Below are 22291 nucleotides of genomic sequence, written 5' to 3' on the forward strand. Positions count from 1 at the left end.
ATACGGTTTTGCGGGTTTGATGTTTGTTCATCAAAGGTTGTTACAGCCCCAGCCTGGAAAGGACTTTTCACAGCCTTGGTTTCTTTGGTTGATTCTTGAAAGAAAGCTGTATATTATCATTTCAGTACTTAGCAAGGTGCTTCATCCCCCTCCCTCTCTTCTTCAGTGCTCCCGACTTTTGCTCTGATCTCCATAGACGTGGCAGATCCCTGGTTTTCCTCTTCTACCATCCCGCCACGTTTCACACCATCTCCCGCCCGTAATCTCTTGCGTTTCTCGGTGCCCGAGTGCTCGCTGCCAGCCAGAACCGTTCGTTCTGCAGTATTGGCTCCGTCCAGGCTCTCTCGGGGCATCACCTTCTCCTGCCCTTCGGCCAGTCCTCCCTCCTCTCCGCCGCGTCCCCGGAGGTACCCGCGGCCCGGCAGATGCGGAGCGAAGCCGGGACGCTGTCGCCGAGTGCAGTCCCGGAGCCAGCCCCGACTGCGACCTTCGCGGGCTGTTTCGCGACCGGGAGCCACCCTCGGCGCTGCTCCACCTGCCGGGGCCCGGGTGGCGGCTGGGGCTCGGCGGGCGGGGATGGCCACGGCCGCGGCTCCCTCTAGTGCCCGCCCGGCTCCGGGCAGCGCCCAAGCCTGGTGGGAGCGGCATCGCCCCCCGGGCAGCTCCTCCGCGCCGCTGTGGCGCAGGGGTCAGCGGACACCGCGTCTCTGCGCCGAGGGCACGGCTGGGGTTATCCACTCGAGTTTCCTCCAAGGCAGTTATTCCGGGAGAAAAAAGAAACAGGAGTCCACCCCAAAAGCTCTGGGGGAAAGGAAGACCTTGAAGAATCATTTGTTCGCTTTCCCCTGCTTCTCATTATAAAAGCTATTTTTCCCAAAACAGGATGTTGGGCCAGGGGAGGTAATATAAACAGATGCATTCTTTGAAAGCCTGTGGTGCATTTTTGCGGAGCACAGGCTCTGCGTTGGAAATCCAGAGACCCACGAGGTGTGGGAACAAGGGACCACAGCAGCAGGAGAAAAAAGCCCTTCCCCTGACAAAAGTGAGTCAGACCCGAGCTTCCCTTGACTTTAACACTTTTTGTTGAGAAGCAGAGGGCACAAAGTTGAGATTGAGAGGTGAAGAAAACGTTTAAACACAGCTGATACAGGCAGTTTGCTAGAAGAAAACTTGAAACAGTATTATAGGCAGCCTTGCTTCCTTTTAAAAGTGTGCAGCATTAGTTAATCTGCACCAGTACTGACCAGAACCAAAAGGAAGAAAGGATCCCATCCTTACTCCTTTCCCCTTGGGTTTGCCTCCAGCACCTGAAAGCCAGTGACTTCCAGAGTTATTAAGCAGTTTCACCTGGATCCATCACTACAGCTGGATACAGGCTGAATATTTCCCCCTTTGCTGTGTGCTCCTGTCTTTTATCATACATGGGGTTTTCACAAAGTGTGCCCTCAGCATCAGGGGCAGGGAGAGTGGAGCCAGAGGGGCTGTGACTGGCCTTTCTGCCAGGTCCCTTGTGGATATCCAGGTGCACCAGGAGTGGCTTTCCTCGCCTCCACTTGTACAGGGTTCTTCTGTTCCTTACACCCTGCCATGAACTTCACCTCTTTTCTGGTTTCTCTACTCTGGTCTCTAAATTTCTTTTAAACTTTTTAGAAATGAAACCCTTCTCTCTTCTGTGTCTCAAAGCCCCGTGGAGCTTCTGAGTTTTGACACTATACACATATACCTGCTAAAGTTCCTATACACTGCACAAACCAAACACATGATGACTGCGTAACTGCAGTGCTATGGTGTGAGCTTGCCATTGCTGTGTGTGCCAGCCTGGTTTGGCTCCACTTGGTTGTTTCAGATTGTGGATCCTTTTAGGGTGGTGTCTTCACACAGGCTTCATTGACCCTGAACAAAATAACAACCATTTATGCAGTCTCCAAGCCTGAAGTCCCAACAGCTAATGCAGTGCTTCCCCAAGAATGATCTACCAAGTCCTGGTAAAAGGTTCAGGGCTTGGCCACACCATTTCTCTGTCAGATCTCCTCTTGAGTAATGCAAATGGGAATGATGAGTAAAGGAGCAATGCTTTTTTTGACTCACTGGACTAAAGTAAACTGCTTTTGGAGGGACAGGCTGGAAAAAACAATAGCTATTTGGGTTTGGTTTGTCTTGCTAATTTTTTCTAAAAGGCTGTTTTATCTAAACTGAAATGACTGGCATGCACTGCAGAGGAAGGAAAAACGGAAAGCTAGCTATTCCCAGGCACAGAGCACTGCAGTTCTAGGCCTCCTCAGCAAAAAGTTCTCGCAGTTTAACCTACACTCCATCCTCATCCTGCAGAAGGCTTCCTCTGCATGCAAGACTTTTTTTTGGCATCTACTGTTTCACTTGAACATTAACACCACGAGGTAAACATAATATTATTATCATTATTATTTTTAATTACTATTTGATCTTAAATATTGCTGGTAAGAGGAGTCTTCAAGGATATGACATGTCACTGCTGGCTTCACAGTACATAAGGGCTGGCCAAAACCTGAAGGGCTAGTTTGAGGAAGGTAGGAATTACCTGTCATGTATCAACTTACTTTTCCCAGCTCACTATCTGGCAGGAAAGCAAGGAAAATTTCCCCAGGGAAATTCTCAGAGCCTTTTTATTTCCAGAGGAAGACAATGTAAAGTCCCCAAGTGGTTTAGAGAGCTACATTTAGCTGCTTTCCAATGGTGCCCAGACTCCCCTCTGAGCCTGGAACTTTCACAGGAGGAGTGACTTGGATGCTGAAGTGCTGGGGGCACTCTGAGCAGTGGCACCTCAGCTGAATTGTGAGGGGTATGGGGCACTTGCTACTGGGATCAGTGACAGGCAGAGGAGCACAACTCCTGCTTGCAGAGACTGCGCATGACTAAGGCAAATAGTGCAGGCGTTTGGTTTTGCAAAGTCTGGCTCCACCATGGCTATTGTGATCCCTGTTACTCAGGAATTCTACAAAACTGTACCAATTCTCATAAAAGTTTTGCAGAGTAGATAAATATTACACTCCAGCATTCGCGGTGAGGGGAAAAGGAAAGCTTTAAGCAATGAGGCTGGGCCACACAGCGATTCGGCAGCAAGCTGGGCTGCCAGCTGTGCAGCGCTCCAAGGCATTCATGCCTCCGTGTCCTCCTCTGCTGCCTGCGACAGCACTGGCACGGTCACCATAGACTGGGCGGAACCCAAGGGGGCCAGCGAGGGGGCACTGCAGGACAACATCCATTTTTTAAGGAAAGAAAGGATCTGTCCTTCCCTGTGTTAGCAGGAGCAGCAGCTTTCTGAAAAGATGCTGACCCTCCGTGAGATGTATTTTCCTTGGATTGATCCAATAAGCTTTGCTATCTATTTTGAACTTTTCCATCTATTTCACAGAGAAGTTAGAAGCTCTCAACTTTGGTCAGAGCTGTTCTTCACCACGGTTTTGCCAATGCCTCTGCTCCCATTCCTGTGGTGAGAACAGAGCAATGGGCTGGCTCCCATCTTGTCTTTCTTGCTGGAGCTGGCTGCCATGGTGCTCTTACCTACAAAAAGACGAAAATGCTTTAGGCTCCTTTGGAATGACCAGCACATGCCCATGAGGATTCAGAGTAAGTCTGAGAAGAAGCCTCTTTCCTTGGGCTAAAAGAGGACATTCTCTTTTCTTTCTGAGAAGCAAAAGGCTTTTTTTCTCATCAACTCAGCAGATATTGTTTTGGAAAATCAGAGCTGAATGCATACTAATTCCATCTCCTTCTCCCAGTTTTGGAGTGATAAGATGCGTGATGCTGTTTGACACCGTGATATTTACAAGACAAAGTAGAGGTCAAATTTGCTGAACGTTTTCCAAATTCCACTGAGGTTTATCACAAAGAGCCCCATGCACAGACACAAGTGGCGTGACTGACAAGGGCTGGATTGTGGAGTCACTAAAAAGCTCAGTTTCCAGCCAGAACTGATGGGTCAAATCATGTTCTTTGGGGCAAAACCTGCTGGAAAACTACAATTATGCAGACTCCAGGGAATTTTCATGGCAAAGGTTCTAACATAAATCCCATTGTAAGGAGAAGAGTTTCCATGCTCTAAGGAGCCGCACTGTCCCCTATCAGCACTGTCCTGCCTGGGTCTGGTGAGAAACTGCTCAGAACTCAGCTACTGTGGGGTGGGCAGGAGGCTGCTGCCCTTCCTCCCCTGTACCCTGACACCTCTGCTGGATGTCTCCAGCCTCTTTGGAAGAGATGCACTACTGGGCTTTCCTTGCCAGCTTCTTGTTCCAAGAAGTGCAGGAAGAAAGACTTTTTCCCACAGCGAGTGCTGACAAGACTAGCACAAACTTGTTGAAGGGAGATATGGCAGAAATGCCCACCAGCTAGCTATGACTGAGAAACCAGCTCTGTTTCCCTCACTCCACTCTGACACCAGCCTCCAGGGCTGCTGCTAACACCAAGCATCTCTTCTCATGTCGGAGGACTGACACTACGGAGACTTCTTTGCACCCTTATGGGCTCACCTGCCAGTGCATTTCAGCCTCCCGGCTCAAAGCCAGAGGAGACGGATTTGGCATTGCTAAGCCTCAGTTATTTCAACAGAGACAGGCCAGGACTCGCCCTAATACTCAGAGCAGAAACTAGATCTGGAGCAGGAATGAAGCTGACACCTGCAAGGTGGGCTCAGAATCAAAACCCTTCTGCCAGGATCCAAGTGTAGAGCAAGGTTCAACAGCTTATGCTCCTCCACAGACACTTGGACAGAGGATCTACATCCACATCTGCTCAGCCTTCATTAAGATGCTCCTCAGAAGACATGGGCAAAAGCTTTAATGATGTGTACTGTCCAGGTAAGGAAAGGATGCGGAGAAGATGAGAAGAAAGCACTGCATTTCTCAGCTGAGAGGCATATACCATTATCTGGTAGCAGCAGAAGCTATCAAAAGTTTGAGTTAATAGGTACACCAGACAAAACTGACTACTTGGTGAGCCAAGAGAGAACTGTCTTTTCACTCTGTGTTCGTGTTGGTTGCTGAACAGTAAGGCATCACATCATGTTCTGGCCTTCTAAGCACTGTGGAAAACCAAAGGAAAATACAACTTAGACTACATATATGAACACAGGTCTGATGATTTTTCAAGTATCTCAGGAGAAAACATGACCATATTCTTGTGAATGGCTGAATTTAAAAGATGTGACTTTAGCCAGCCATCATTCTATCTGCTTATCTGCTGTTACTACTACAGAAACACCTTCCCCAAACATAAAGCCACCTTACAGCCATACCATTTCTGCAGGTGTTTATTATGGAACTGAATAGATAAGACTTGTAATTAATCTTTGCCCCAAAAGGATATAAATGGTCTGCTGAAGGGCTAAAAGATTATTCATATTTAGACAGTTAAATGAAAAGTTTTCAGAGATATAAGGAAATGACTCCATGTAACTAATATTTTCCATGGTACTTGTTTTGCCCTCTAAAATTTAGGACCAATCTTAGACCAGAGAAGAAAGTTCATGGATTAAGACACTTGGCTAAATTATCATCAGTGCTTTTTCACAAGCTCCCTGTGTGACATTTGGAATATCACTTACCCACTTGCTGTATCCATTTCCAATGTATTAAATGGGGATAACAGCGCTTCATTACCTCCACTGTGGATCAAAAGGATAAAGACATTTATAATTTTCCAAGATTCTCAGGCAATATGGTCAGTGAAGAAATACCCTGCACAGATTGACCTTGGGAAATAGAGCACATACAGCCTATGGTTTGTTCAAATACAAACTAATGGAAAAGGCTCACAGGTCTTCCATGAAGCACCAGTACCTCATCGTCCCTACTTCTAGCACATTTATCCAGCATGACCTTGAGAACCTTGTCTTCTATGGGGAAGGAGAGACTAGCCACTTCAGCTGATTTCCTCTCCTTGAGCTTCCCACCACACAAACTAGATAGGAAGCTCCCAGAAGAGAAATCCCTGTGTGCTGTGGGAAGCCATACCCTGAACTGTCGTTCTTGTGTCTGCCATGAACTGTAACCAGCTCTGTTTCTTTCCTGCACTTAAACTGGAGGCAATCATGAGTTCAACTGGGACATATAATTGGCTTTTGCTGCCTGACAATGCTCCCTCAATCCCTGAGGTTATCCAAAGTCTCCTGGAGTAAACTGGAAATCTGCAGGAATACTTTCCTTTGTTGCACTTGTTTCCCTCCACTCATTAGCAGCACCACTGCGCCAAATTTTTTTTCACCCTGCTCATGTACCTGGAGACAGGTTTGCTAAAGGATCAAATCTATGTCTTCAATCAGCTCCCACACATGAGATACAGGAATAAGCTGCGTGTGTATATTCTGTCAGGTTTCTGAGGTGGAGTGGCAATTTGAAAGCATACAGAAGAAGTAAAAAATCCAAACTAACAAATCACAAATCTGAAGCAGCATTTGATTTTGAAGCACAGTCTGCAGATTTCCTGATAAGCCAAAGCCATAGATTGAGCAGCTTGTGTAACACTTCTGCTGGGTGCTCTTTATCATGTTGTGTTTAGACCATTAATCTTAACCCTGAACAGCATCGTCTCCCTGTATTCCTGCTAATCTCTGCTTTTCACAGCACCAATTGCCCTGTGGTGTAGCTGAATACTTTTAGATTTTTTCTTGCCCATTGTACTCAAAGAAGGAACAGAAGGATGACAAAAGTCTGCACAAAGCACACTTCTACCTTGCCTGCCTGACAGCAATTTTTATTAACTTACCCTTTCAGCCGTGATCGGTTAAATACAAAACCAACTCACATTCTTCCTTTACATACTCAGTAAATGAAATCCACATGTCTATATTCAAAAATCCACATTCAAATTAACCAGTGGTCAAATCTCGTCATCTTATGGTGTCTGAAAGGCCAAATATGTATTTGCAGAAAACCTTTTCCCTTTTCCATCCTGTTGGCCCTGTAACAACCTTCCACCCCACCTCCAGGCTCTTCCAAGATAACAGTGCCAGACCTTGGTGCTGGGACACAACTGTTACGATGTGCTGGTGCTCTCGCTACACACACACACCCACACCCCTATTTTCCAAAGCTTACTACTGAGATTTGAAGTTCACTGTGCGCTGCAGCTTGGCATGGAATGCCATTTCTGGGCAAACCAAAGAAAACACATGACTGTTTTTCAGCTGTGAGACATCAGAAATTGATTTATGCTGGTTGCAATTTAACTTTCCACCTATGAACTAAGATCCCTTCTATCCACTTCAAATATTATGCAGGGAATTTTTTTCACCCCCCCCCCCGCCCAGGCCATTTCTCATAGTGCTGCCTTCCAGCACCCTTCCCAACATACCTGTGGGCACCTAAGCAGAGCCTAAAATTGTAAATGCTCCCTTGGGGACCCTGCAAAAGTGGTTCTGGTGATTTCAATACCACTAGACAGGTGTTTAGTAACATCCTTGTTTTTCCCATGGAATCTGTGTATGGTGGTCTGTATGTAGAGATGCTCAGTTTTTTACTCTGGTCTTGGCTCATGCAAGCAGACTGATCAATAGTATTTTATATGTTTGCTGAACTCCTTGCAATAAAGGCCAATTCCTTAAAAATAAAACAGAAGGAATGCTGTGGTATTGTATTATAGTATTCTAGCTCTCAAAAATGTTGCTGTGCTGTTTTAGGCTAATGGTCTAATGTCACAGATGTTCCCTTTCTTAAAATGGAGGGAAAGATCACCATTAGCTTTACCTGGGAATTATAGATCTTTATTTCATAAGAGGATGTAGAATTACCCTTTGGCAGACAAAGTTTGTTCATTTGATAAGAGGACCAAAATTGGCATGCAGTGTGGTCTCTTGTTAGTCGAAAAAACCATACCTTTACGTTAATATTCTTATATCAAATATTGAAAGGAGGAAGAATTTTATAGCTGGAATCCCCAGACCTATTCTCCAAAATTTAAACTTTGTGGGGTTTGCGGGTGTTTTTGTGATACAACATACCATTCTATATTGTAACATTAAAACAATTCATCAAAGGGTCAATGACAAAGAATTGTAAAGAAATTGAAATGCTTCAAATAAACCATCAGGTTCACGTACCTTTAGTTCAGTCAAGTGACTTCTCTATATACAAGCAGAGGACATTTCAGATAGTCAGGCTTAGCCTTGCATCACCACCACAATTTATGTGGAAGAGAAGTAAATTAAATAGAAACAAAAAATGGCACCATTTGTCACTGTCACTTGAAATGTAAGACTAAAATTTATTTTTTCCAGAATGCTGCATTTTAACAATGGTTGATTCTCTCTTTAGTGTGAAAGAACTGAAGCTTAACTTACATTACAACATCACTCTGACTATTGGAACTTTTATGCCTGGCCATCACATCTAGTAAAAAGCAGTATATCAGGGACTAAGTTATCCCTCCCCTGTGTAAAACTTCTTTCAGAGTAGCAGCCACAGAACACAGGCAATGTACTTCAGAGTACTGACTGTACATCTCAGGTGGGTAAAATAAATCTGACTTCACTCTCACACCTCCAGACAGTTTGAGAAACAGAATAATCCAGGAGCAACCTGCCCCAGTCTCACTGCTAAAGTATGACTTTCAGATGATACACCATGCTGCATCCAACCCTGCTCTGCTGTGTCCAGCTCCAATGTCTTACCCACAGCTGCTGTACCCAGGCATGAAAGCTAGTGCAAGCAAGTGGACTACGGAGCCAGCAAGAAATGTGCAAGTTTTATTTTTAAACATCACTGGACTGAAAAATAGAGTCATATGGCTTACTGATATTTCGGGAGATAGTAGTGAATAAGTTAAAGAAGATTTCATCCCAAAACGTATCTTTCTTTCATTTATAGCTATGCTAATGTACACATATATTTTCTTTTTTTTTTTTTAAGTGTCAAGCACCCACCTTTTTACCCCCACAAAGATCTACAAGTACATGCATGGCACTTCCTACAAAGCTGTCATGGGCTAAAGGCTTACAAACAATGATTTTTTTTAATAAGAAATATTCATCAGATCAAAATATAATCATTTAAATCAAGTACTTCCTGAGCAACTTAGAATTTGGAATGTGCTGAAAAGTTTCAATAAATACATCAAAGATTACCCAGCTTAGAATGTATCTTTTAACATTACGTAAAATATATTTAATGACAGTGAAATAGGCCATAGGACTAGAAATATTAGATGCTATGTGCCAGATAAATTTAAGAAGTACCATTCAAGAAGAGGCCAGGTTGATTGTTATGAAAAATACAACATTAAACCCTAGCAAGTAAATCATTAAACAAGTTTTGTATTTAGATTATAAGTAGTGATGGCTGAAGATACCATTAAATAAACAGATAAAAAGAGACTTTACTGTAAGCAGCAGTGAATTTGCAGGAAGGATGAATGTGTTAAGTGACTATATTCTGTCAAAACATTGGCTAAAAAAGGATTCAAACTGAATTTCAGAAAGATAAGAATACTAGTTTTCTTTCCAAAATATAACAACTCCACAGTGTGTACACTAATTATTACTCTTTCAATGTAATTTCATAGAAACCACTTAAAATATACAATGCAGCAGATTCATATTTTAGCTAACATGTTAGTTATTATCTATTCCATTTTCAGCTTTCTTTAATGTGCTCCCCCACAGCAGTGCATTGCTACCACCAATCTGGGATGTTAATAATGAGAAGAACATATTCTTCCTAATATTTTCTGTAAATTAGCGTCTTGTTTTAACATGATTACACTTCTTTATTTTCATTCTCTGTGTGTAGGTAAAGACTGACTGGTGAAGAAGATGGGCCATAATATTTATTAGCTGTCATCAGGCTCATGGAAGAGGAAACTCTTGGAAAGCACATTCGAGCTTATCCTGAGTTTATATGATTCGTCCATCACAAAATAACTTTTGCTTGTTATTGCAAACCGAAATATGACCTTGCAGATGGCAGCCACAGAAGAGGAAGCAAAAATTGTCCTGTAGATGTCTGAGAAAGGATGTGAGATAGACAGAGGTGGATTGTCCTCATCCTGGCAAGCAGCTGACACTCCTCGTCCCTGCTTCTTTCCCATGCTCTAGCGACAGAAATTTATTGCTATTATCCTCTATTAGTTCAGCTTCCTCTGGCAACAACGGTGCACAAGAGGCCAAGGCCTCATGGAGACTCCCAAGCTCCCTCCTATTCTGCTATGGAGCAGATGGCCAAAGAGCTCTGCCCAGGGCTGCCTGCAGGTCTGTCACTTCTGCACCACCAGTGCTGGCAGGATGCCGAACAGCCAGCAAGCACACATGTCAGAGGTAACCCCACCCCAGGGACACCCACCTCAAAGACAACATACTGGAGCTATTTATCTTTCCCCTTCCCAGTTTCCACTGATCCTCATTTCTAGTGTTGGCAGATAATACTTGTAGTGATTAACAAGAGCAACTTTCACAGTGACTCTCTTGACAACCTATCATTGAATTAGCTTTGGTTTCACAGAACGTATTCTCTTTTCTTTGTTTTATGATTCAGAAATATTTCAACTAGAGAAGCTGTGTAGGCTTATATTGTTAATTTTCCTCCCAGCCATGCTAAAAGCAGGAGTTTGGTGTTTGCACTGGTGGGGCAGCTGTGTTCCCCTTCAAATGTGAACAACTAAATTTTGCTGTCACAGAAATACAGGTAGTGCTTAATAGGAGTTCCAGATCTTTTAAGTTTTTTAATGACTAACTTTTAAATACCATTCCTGAACATAAAAATCATGTGCTGCACCTTTTCCTTTAGAGTCTAATAGAAACATACTCAATTGCTGAAATAAAACTACCATTTAGGTTGAGTTGTCGTTGCCATTCACTGGCCTGGTAACTTTTACCGCTCCATGAACTAGTAGGTTTATCTGGTTCCTGTAACTTGCCTCACACCCACTACTATCTATTTGTCAGTATAGCATCCTTGTTCCTCCTACACAGGTTAATTTAAGAAGCCATTAGCAAGCCCTTTCTGAGCCTGTGAAAGTGCACAGTCATGGAAGTGCAAAGACAAGGCAATGGTCCAGACCGTACCAGTGGGATACCAGCATGCTTTGGACAGAAAGAGGCACTCTTTCCCAAATGGCTCACTGCCTTTAGTTCACATTGCTGGTAGTTAATGCCACAGTGTTGTGCAACGAAGACCTGTTTCTGGACAAAGAGAGACGAGAGTCCGTAAAAGTTCTTTTCAAGCCTGCCTAATCTATTCTTTTATATTTTACAGGTTCTCAAAAAACCTATTGTGTATTCCAAAAGTTATTTTGTGATAGATGGTAGGTACTTTCCTCTTGAACTATGCTATAGCAAGGACGCTATAGAGCAAACACCATATAATGAATCAAACCTTTAAAACCAGGTATCTCACAATGGTTCCAGCTTGTGGGAATGGTCTCTTCTTTCAAATCCGCTGCGCATTAACTCAGTTCCTTAAGGAATTACTTTTAATAATAATTAAAAAAAATCTTAAGAAAGCTGAAGGGGTCACCAGAAGAGAAAGGATAACTCTTCCATCCATCACCTTTTATAGATATCCTCTAGCCACTTTTCATCATCTTCTTCTTCATCATCTATCGGTTCCTCTGTTTCCAGGGGAGAAGGAATGAAGAACTCAGGTCTGGGACGTGGTTTCCTGATATGAGACTTCAGTCCAAACTTGCGCTTTAGCAAGTGGAACTGTTCTTTGACATAGTAATAAAACTCATATTCATATCTCATGCGTTGGTAGAGTATCTGTATTGCTTCTGGAGAGGGGATGGTCTTTTTCACTGTCACAGTCAGATTGCCAAGTTTCCTATGCTCTGTAAAGAAAGAACAACAAGCAAGATGGTGGGTGCTGATTAATGAGACCAGACCTAAACTTTTTTGTTAAAACAGTAAGGCATGGCCCTACTGCGTTAGTGACATAAATGAGCTCAGGCTGTGTCCTTAATAATGACTTTTCTTTTAACAAGATATGACAAAATATAGATGTTTGAAGTCAGACTTGCATGTTTAAATATGATTAGTTCATACATGGCATTTGGTACTGTTTGCAGTCACTGAAGATCTTAATTGTCAATGGTTATCTAAAACTGCAAGTTAGGTCATAGGAATTTTGAGCCTAAACACGTAGAGAAACCCACAATCTTGCCTAGCTTTGGAAATTTAATACATGTCAAATATATCAGGCACACTGCTGAGTTGAACTAATCAATTATTTCCTATGTGGCATATGGTGGCCTGTCTCAGTCATGTCTTATTATAGTTCAAATCTAAACCGATATTTTTTTATGGCAAGTATAGTTAGGTAGTGCAGTAGCACATACAAGTTACAAAAGCTGGATTTCTGGAAGATTTTAAGAACAGATTAATTGATGTTGTCTTGAAGGAAGCCCCAAGGGGATATATGAAGGCCATTTTCTATGACTCTAAATCCAAGAGATCAATTTTAATCTTGTCGGTCCTTATTTTTTTTACTTCCTTGCTCTTTGCTACAACATCAAGGTCTGCATGACTGTTTTTGCTTGTTTGTTTGTGTTTTTTTGTTTAGGATAATGTCTTGGCTTCTACTGCTCATTCTTTCCTTAGTATTTATGTCCTTTATTTCTGATCCCTCAAATGCCACACAGAAATCCACATATTCTACATGACTACTATGGCATTGATAGAGCTGGATTTTAAAATGGAAACCTAATTCCTATTGTAACATCAGTTCTACAAGATGGAAGTATTCAAAAGGGTCAGGCCATGCAGGGTGGCAAAGGAAAAACTTAGAAGGAGTAAGAAGACAACAAAGAACATCTCATGTTCCAGGGGCAGCAACCACTCTCAGAGGGAGTCTCTGAATCAAGATGTGATTTTGCCACAGGCAGAGTTTTGCTCATGTGAGCAGAACAATTTGAAGTCTTTTGAAACACCTGCTAGTGAAGTTTAATATATGTTTAACAGCTCTACAGAGAAACACCCTTTCACAACTGCTTACGCATAAAGCTAAGGGATGCATTGATAGTTCCTACTGGGAAAAGTGAAATGTTCTTGGGATGCCATAAGCAATATGTTTATCCAAGAGAAATAATCAAGACTAACTTTTTATAGAAGAGAGAAATCTTAAGCAAAAGCAAACCCTTTTATTCCAAGGGGTGATAAAATATGAGTAGGTCCATCTAGCAAACACAACAGCAATGATCTTTAGACAAAAACTTACTACAAGATTTTAAATCTTGAAAAGTACAACAAATGGATAATGCACAACAATGTGAACATGAATCGCTTTCTTTAAATTTTAAAAGATCAACATTCATATAGGTTAGGGTATCCACACATATAAACAAATTTGGTTTGCAGTCAATGGACACACATTTTCCTTTTTCAGACTAAAGAAATTACAGAAAAACAACTGAGAACATTTTAATAGTATATGAGACAAGTGCTGCAGGGCTGGACATTCTCATATTCATTGGACTTCCTTGTAATGCACACATCTGGCACAGAAGAAAAAAAATTGTATCTAAAATAGCCATTCTCCCTCTCTGTGTTGCTTACCAACTTGAAATGCAAGAAGAATGTGACACAAAGACAGAATATTTTGACTAGCTTACCCAATGCAACAGTGTTCTAAATCACAAAATAATTATTTAAAGCACTAATTCTATTTTGCATCTGTACTTTTAATTTCTTCTCTATAGGAAGAATGGTTTTCATTAGTTGGTAACAATTAAAACATGTGGCCGTGTAATTAAGTGGAACTTTCACAGCAAACTTTGTAGTTCTTTACACTGAAATCTCGTCTCTACATGTATACTTAAGTAATTAAACAACTTAGTAGGCAGAGTTCTTTGTTCTTTAATTACAGTGATATAGGATGAAATATACTCTATATAACCTGACTATCAACTTGTTCAGTTTAATTTTGATAGGCGTAAACTGATTAAAATACATGAAAACAGAATTAAAACCATAGATGCAATCTTTAACCTGCTGTTTATCTAAGAAAAAAAGGGTAGAGGAAGGATCATGAAATGCTTACATTTAAAATCAACGTTAGCATAGAAAGCACTACATGTAGTTAGTGAATAGTGTGAAATATTTTTGGTGAAAATATTTGGGTTCCCCAAGAGTTTATTCTCTTCTACACCACCTTTACCAATAGACTGGAATAGACTAATAAATGTCTCATCCTTTTAAATTCTCAGTCAATTTGTTCAAGTTGCCTTCAAGTTGCCATTGATGGGTATGAGATGACCACACTCTGGGAAGCCCATGGTACTCAGTCTGTCCTTGGGTGAGAAGGAAACTGCTTCCTTATGATTAGCAAGCATTTCAAGACATTCCTCTTTCTGGTGCTTAACTCCTGCCAGCTTTGCAGTCTGGTTTTCTTCACAAACTCAGCAGCAAATACACACTACTAAATATTGTATTTATTAAGCTTAAGCCTTTATGCTGTTTGCCAACTTCATTTTTATTTTACATAAGTTATTTCTGTTACAGAAAACTCCATTTAGCTCACTGGAAAAAGCTCTTTACTTATATGGTCCCTCCAGGATTGTAAGTGGGAAAAGACACTTTCACAGCTCCAGCTCCCTTCGGTGGCTGCTTCTCCCAGCAGAGAAAGGCACTTGTGCTCAGCCCAGAAGCTCTGCCAATGATGACAAGGTGAAAAGCATGAGGCTGTAACCTTGGGGGGACAGTCAGTGGGGGCAGGACCAGCCAAAGGCAGTGTACTGGTGGTGTCCCAGGCAGGGAGCAGCCTGGTGTAGCAAGTGACCTTCGCAGCACAGTACACTCCTCCTCTGAATTTGCTGTTGCAATGGCATAGGGGGTTCCTGGATGTGTGCAGTTCTCTGTTCTATGTGCACACCTGTGTCTACAGAGGTACACGTATGAGCAGACAGAAATACCTGTACTCTCGCAGGCTGCAGGAGCAATGGTAAGTTTTCTGGCTCTTGCCAATTTGCCCTGCAGCAGAATCGGTAACTGCAGTGCAAGAAGAGTTGTGAGGTGCACGTTGTTGGATGGGTCGAGCTGGGACTATGCATGGCTGCAGGCTCAGCCTTTTGATACAATAAAGAAATTCTGCTTCTTTATTTCTTTTTCTTTTTTTTTGTCACTTCAATTTTATTTAGACTAGTTTCTAACCTTAAAGAGCCTTAAAAGTTCCTTTAATACAAATATGAATGAAATCACAAAACTGCCCTCGAAGTCACCTTAAACACCTCTCCTCATCATCATAGAAGAAAAAAGAAAAATTAGATAATTTGGCTTAAAGCCAAAATACCAATCTGCATATACTCTATAATCCCAGTTGTCCCACCAAAGGACACCCACTTTATGACCTTTGAGACATCTAAGCAGATGGAGGGCAACAAACTACACCATTCACTTCTTAGGGTTATTTTTTAAAAACCTATGTTTGCTTTGGCATTCTTTTAAATTACTAAAAAGAATGTACTGTACAGTAATGCAACCTCCCAGTGCAGCCTGCTCATACCTTGAATTAAGACTGAATTGTTATGCAGATAGGGATGAAGGAAATTAAATTCTTTAAGGATAACCAGGTGATGAACATCTACTATTACTTTCCACATTCTCACTTTTGAACTAAGAAATCGACATTACTCACTGCAGCACTTCAAACCATAGGGAAAAGTGGGTTTTATACTTTGCAGCTGAAAAACCCTTGAATTGCCATATTTAGACAAAATGATCTAAAAGGCATTCTCCACTTCAGAAGAGAATTTCAGAATTACGTGCTCTCTAGTGTCCTGCTGTTTTGGTGGGTGCGATGCAGAGGCTGCTCCTCAGCGCTGCTCCTGAATGAAGCCACAGGGAGCCCAGCACCCTTGGGGATCCAGTGCAGAGAGGTGAGCCAAGCTGGAGGCAGTGCAGGATGGCTGCAGGCCAGCAGAGCCGTGGGCTTGTCTGGCTAACGCTCATGGAGGTAAAACTCCATGCTGAGCTCTGCTTCTCTTACGGCTGTGCGAACATGATGGCTGTCACAGATAGAGCAAACTCATTTCCTGGAACTGCACAGGGAGGCCCCATGTTCCAATCACATGCAGCTGAGTTACAGCACAGCACATACCTACTACTCTCCAGTTTTAAATGGCAATAAATGTATGTCACTGTGGTTACATGTGACGTATGCATCGGCGGGGGCATCTGCTTGATATGCCCCCCAAATGATTCCTGTGGGGCTAAATAGGGCTCTGATAGCTATGCTAGAAGTGATCTCCCCACAGAATATCAAACTGCAGCTCAGAAAAAAATTTTCTGGAACTATTGATTGGCTTTTTAAACTTAAAATTTTCAGCCTGGGTGTTGAAGGATATTTGGGAAAGGATGGTTTGGGGAGAATGGAAGACACACTGATGTGCTGGGCTCATGTGTTTTCTTTTTGAAGGCCACAGGGCTGCTGCCACTCAGGAGTCTCAGGCCCAGGGCAGGTCCCTGGTTCTAGGTTGGAAGGGGAATGGTGCACCGTAGCTTCACTGCACAATGGAACACCTTGTGTAGGCTTATGTTTGCTAAAGGGAAGCAGGGATGGTGGAGAAAACCTGACAAGGTCTCAACCAGGCAGAAGTGTATTAAAAATCAAAGCTGATGGAAAAGTCAAGCAGTAATTTGTCCTATAGTATCTACTAACTTTATCTGACATACCATGAATCCCAATTACTAACTTCTCTAATTTTAGCTTACTCTGTTCTGGCACATGCATTAACAAAACACAGTGTAAGTTTTAACAACAGGTAGATAAGGATTAGACACTCATGGCATACTGAGGACAGTTATACCAGGCTCACTAGCAATTCTTGCTTTGTTTTACCACTTCATCCTGAATTACTGTGCTGCTTTGGTGACATGGAACAACCCCTAACTCTAGGGGATTAGGAGAACTCTAGCACACTGGCATACAGCAATTTCCTGCCTCCCAAACATTAGATATGGATCTCTCTGAAAGGACAACTCTCCAGAGGTCAAGAAAACACCCAGAATTTCTGAGACCTGCAATCCTAGGCAAATGGAATTTCTGAGATCTGCAATCCTAGTATTTATCAATCTGGGATCTTGAGAGCAAATACATCAGACTGTAATTAGCACAGACACTGCAAAATTATGTCTGTCAATGACAGAAATTGAACTAGGTGAGACAGTTACAGCAAGTTCTTCTTTCTTATGACTACAATGAATAAAGAAAGCAGAGGGAAGAATAATCTTTCTGTTAATCTAATACAATTTCATTATTTATATTAACATAGACACTATGCAGGAAGCTCTGACAATGATAACCTGGCAGAGAAAAATGGAGGAATGCCAAAACAGAGATTAGCCAGGAAGAGCTCACAGAGATAATCTGAAAGACATGTAATCAAACAACTACTAATGCTCAAGGATGTAAAGATCAAGGAGGCATGGCATAAAATCATAACAAGGAACAAACATGAAGAAGAAAGAAAAAAAAATTAGTGATAAATGAAAAATGCAAGAAGTATCTTGGGCCAGTAAGGCCTTAAAAAACAAAAGAAACATCTTCCTATGGTATGAAAGTAACATATATTTGGAATATATTGCAGAAGTCAACACTACACTAGTCTGGCTGTCAACTGGACAATGCAAGAATGATATGCATTCAACAGTGCTCTGACATATTACTTAAGCTATTAAAGGCATTATAGCCCTTCTGTGAAACACTTGCCTTAGAACACACTCAGCAATGCAAACATATAACTTTTTCCATACTTTGTAAACAGCTACTGTTCTCTGAGTTCTCCCCTCCAGTCAGTAAGTATTTATCATGAGATCTCTAACTTTTCTCCTGCAAACTTCATGGTGTTATGCCATTGCTTCTACCAGTAACAGCACTGATTTCCAGCTGCATGGGACACCTCTGCTGACCCTCCTGTACCAACAGTGCCTCTGCTGCTGACCCCAGCCTGGAAATGTGCTGTATCTCACACAAGATCAGATAACAAATCTCAACAGGATCTTGAAAGAGACTCCTTTATTTGGTGCATTTTAATGTTGCATTCCCACTTCAGGTAGGTTAACACAGAAGAAATAGAAAAGCTAAAAAATAACCCACATTGGTAGAGTGAAGAGGCAGATTCTTATGAGAATGTGGTCAGGTACTTTTATAGCCATTAAGCAACTTCTAAGTTGAACTAGACAGAGCTGGAGGTGCCAAAACCAAAGTCATCTGCAGAGGAAATGCCAGGATTGTCTAGTTTGAGTTGCCGAAAGAACTGCTATGGTTGCAGTTCATATGCAATTCCTAATGTATCTTTAATAACTGTTTAAGTGTTATTGAATAAATCCAGTCAAATCTGGATCTGACTAAACCACAATTTAAAAATAGGTTCTTACAGATCACTTATGAACTGTGTTGCATAGCAGCTTATGCAGATAATAGCATTATTACTTTTCTGCAGACAGAAGAGAGAGTTGCAGTGACCAAGACAAATTTCAGCAGTGCATATGAGCAGGAAAAGCTTCACCACAGCTATGTCATGCAGAAAATCTGCAGAGATACAGCCCAGGATTTGAGAATATAGGGCAGGCATGTTGCCTTTGTGCTTCAAGTCACGGTACGCTGCTATCTGTGATTTTTGTCCACAAAAAGGAAGTGATGGAAGAGGCATGCTGTGCAAGCTAAGATGTCCAAGAGGGATGGAGAGAGGTAGAGGTATCTTTATTTCCATATATAGTATTGGTGAGTGAAACACTGGCATATAGCATCCAGTTTTGTAACCACATCCTAAATCAGAAGGAGTATGAAAACAGCCTCAGAATGAATACTGGGGTTGAAAGGGACACTGTGGAGAAAGATGATAGATTTATTTTGGTCAGCTTACCAAAAAAAGGAGATTGAGAGGTGACTTGTTTGCAGCATCTGCATATTTTCATGGTGAGAAAACTAGGGGTACTGAAGGGTTGGAAGGAGAAACCAGACAAATGTGTACTGGAAGTAAGGCACAGCTTTTTTGAAGTGGTAAAGGTGATTAATCTCTAGAACAAAACAAAAATAGTTGAGTTGCTATCACTTAATATTTTTGCATCCATGTCAAAATGAACTCCCAATACTGGACTCTATGTAGAAGAGAGACTGTGTGGCCTGTAGCACACAAAAAGCCAAGCTGAATGATTCAATGATCCATTGAAGTCTTTTCTAGATGCAAGTTTTGAATGTCTTGCTTGTGTTAGCTTCCAAGTCAGGAGCACCACACGCAAAAGCCATTTTGTCACTGCCTTTGAGACACCTCAGTGTGAATCTCATGTTTGGAAGATGTTTGAACATCTGATTTGCTACCATTTCCAGTTGACTGCCTAAACCTTGTGTTCACCACACTGTAGTATCAGGACTTGCAGGAATGGGAAGTAACCCCAGATTTTTGAAAAAAGGTGTTTGAGAACATAGCCTTAAAAATTATTAATTCTATGTGTGGCCTCTACCTGTCTTCCTAGAACATACATATGACTGCTTCTTTCTTTTTATAAAAATAACAACTGAAATGAAAAATTAAAGCAAAAACACTAACTAGGACTGAAGTAATGGCTAATAACAAAATATATCCACTGTCAAGGTAAAACCATGATTGATAGGATATACAGGAATGGGAAGATGCATGTTTAATATGAGTATAAAAGCTCATATTAAAATGAAAAATAAAGGTGCTATCAGTTTTTTTCTTCCTTAAGAGAAAGTTGCCAGTTCTAAGAAGATTTTCTCCCAACTATGTCTGCACACAGATAACTGGAAGCCCCCAAAAAATTTTATTTCTTATTATTGCAAGTTACAGGCGGTCAAGAGAAAATTGTCTCTTTTGCCCTTAGGTTCTTTTGTGTATAATGAGTGACTGAAGGCAGCCAGGGGCTGAGGCACTGCTGAAGAAGGAAGAATGTTACCAGAGCAGAAACAACACACTGTTTCTTTCAAGTTCACCCCCACTTGGCCCACCGCCTGACTGCCTTGGCCAGCTGCCAGGAGATCAGGACAAAGACTTCCTCCTCTGGCCAAAACCGAGGAAAAAGGTCTGTTGTTTAACACAGGCAGACTTGTTTCAGCAAGAGAAAAAAATAAAAAGAAGGGGAATTATATTAACTGCAAGCCCTGGGAGAAGAGAATAATCTCATAGTGTGGCTAATGCAATTCTCACCTTGTGCTTTTCCTGGAGAGGGAATGTCTTGATTCTCTACCGTTTCAGGCTAGAAGGCAAAATATAATGTCCCAGCAGCACTATGCCCTAAGGCTGCCAGTCTCTTTGTGTTCTGAGTTCACTACGAACCAGAAACAACGCATCTGTCCTCCTTCCAGGAAGCTCCAGGCAACCCACTCTGCTCTCCATGCCTGCACTAACAAGTTCATGAGAAGGGCGAGTATCTTCACTCACAAAAAGACAGACATTTCTGTGTACCTAGCAGACCTTCAAGAGTCTGACAGATAGATAAACCAAACATAGAGCTATCCCAGGACTTCACAGTGACCGAGGCTCCTGCTGGATTTCCACAAATTCATTAAACCCAAGTCAAGGTAAATTCACGCCTGGGCTTTTCACTGCCTCTGTAGCAGAGCCTGCAGTCCTGGTCTGTGATGAGGAACCTGGGACACCTGGGATTCACTACAATTTGAGAGGCTGCACCTCTCGTGGAAATCTCTGAGGCAGATGCTGTTGCAGAGGTTACAGTCATACAGTGGCTCTTCACATCAACCCCAGCACTCTTTAGCAGAACAGCCACAAGTGAGGGATGGGGGCTTGGAAAAGGCAGAAGAAAATCCCTAGGTCTTGCGTGACCTGTTTGATTCTGAGCACCAAAGTACTACCTCAGAGGCTGTATGACAGCACATAGGATCTCAGTGAGCTGTGTCAGGAGACTTCCCCTAGCAGTTCTTTATATGTCTGAGAGCTTTTAGAAGCAGGCCCCAATTCAAAGAGAAGTACAATTTTAATCTGCTTGGGATAATATAAATGAACATGAGACATTTTTTAGGTGCTTAAAATCTGTTCAAACACCATCAAGATTTACACATGTATGTACTTGCTCTATATTCCAAGCAATAGGTTTTCCTTCTGAGGGAGGGGGGAAATAGCATTTCTGACATACTTATGAAACTAAGATCTTTGAAGATGAAGGCCTCCCTGTGTACCCCATGCATCTGCAACAGCCAGCCACAGGGAAAGCTGCCCCATAGTAAATCTCATCTGTCTTCACTGGCTGACTTGATCATTTCCAGCACACCCTGACCATTCTCACTTGTGCATCAGCACCATGAACAATCCACTGAGGAAATAGAGTTTGCTCCATAATCTTTTTTAATTCAACTCACATTTAACATTACTGTGCTGACAGGGAAGCGTTACATGGGCATATCATTCTGCCATCTATCACCTTGTTTACAGGAAGTATATTCTCAGTAACCTTAACTATTGTTTTTTAAAAGACTTATCTGAGTACCATAAAAGCACACAGGAATTGCAATGAGAGACTTAGAGGGTATGAAAAGCTGCTGCTCCTGCACTTAATCCTGCAGATTGTCTTATGTCTGCAGTGTTTCAATCAGAAATTTCATGCCAATGTTAGAGACCAGTTAGTATAAAAGTTTCCAGGACAGCCTGCACATTAGTTTAATGACAATACTAGACCTGACATAATGACTACTGTGCTTGAAGGTTATACTGCACAAAACTTTCCCTTGCGATTAACAAAACAGGAGATAAAATTACCTGCTGTCTTTTTCCAATTCAGTATTTATGGGCACACGTAAACATTAACACCTCTGAGTGAGGATAAAATGAGACAGAAACAAGGAAGGATGTGACAGGAATTAGGAAAAGGTCTTGAAGATAAATCAGTTTTGGGAGTGAGCAAGGTTACTAAAAGGAACACTAAACCTGCAACGAACCAGGCTTTTGTTGAAGAACATTGCAGTTTTCTACACTGCAGTCTTCTGGAATGGTGGAATAAAGGCACTGAGCATGACTCACAAGACATGCAATTTTAAAAGTTATATCAAGATGAAGAGGGAAACCCTGTTGAGGTGGGTTGACCCTAGCCAGCAGTCAAGTATCCATGTGGCCTCTTGCTCCCTTTCCTTACCCCTCAATGGGAGGAGAGAGAGAACAGGAAGAACAAAAGGAAGAAAACCTGTGTGTAAAGATAAGGACAGTTTAAAAGTAGGGGGAAGTGATGTAAATGACATCTCTCACCACCACCCCCAGTCAGTGTCTGAGCAATGGCCACCCTGGAAGCCAAAGACCCTGATCTTCTTCTTCCACCTCTGCTTTTATTAATTGCTGACCAACGTTATGTAGTATGAGCTGCCTC

The 22291-nt window shown here is 42.0% G+C and overlaps 1 protein-coding gene across 2 annotated transcripts in view; it reads right to left on the reverse strand.

Annotated features, from left to right (window-relative positions):
- Positions 1-5574: 5574 nt before the first annotated feature.
- Positions 5575-22291, reverse strand: part of UST (uronyl 2-sulfotransferase) — a 159878-nt gene continuing 143161 nt past the window's right edge. The window contains exons 8-9 of one of the 2 annotated variants that reach the window (XM_071549353.1): positions 11514-11793; positions 5575-5638 (exon numbers count right to left, since the gene is read on the reverse strand). In XM_071549353.1, the coding sequence (XP_071405454.1) occupies positions 5575-5638; positions 11514-11793 (344 nt within the window). Of the gene's footprint in view, positions 5639-8695; positions 11794-22291 lie in introns of those variants that run through there. The other variant, XM_071549354.1, reaches the window with a different exon arrangement.

The sequence above is a fragment of the Pithys albifrons genome, chromosome 2 (genome assembly GCF_047495875.1).
Source record: "Pithys albifrons albifrons isolate INPA30051 chromosome 2, PitAlb_v1, whole genome shotgun sequence".
In the NCBI taxonomy this organism is placed as follows: Eukaryota; Metazoa; Chordata; class Aves; order Passeriformes; family Thamnophilidae; genus Pithys; species Pithys albifrons.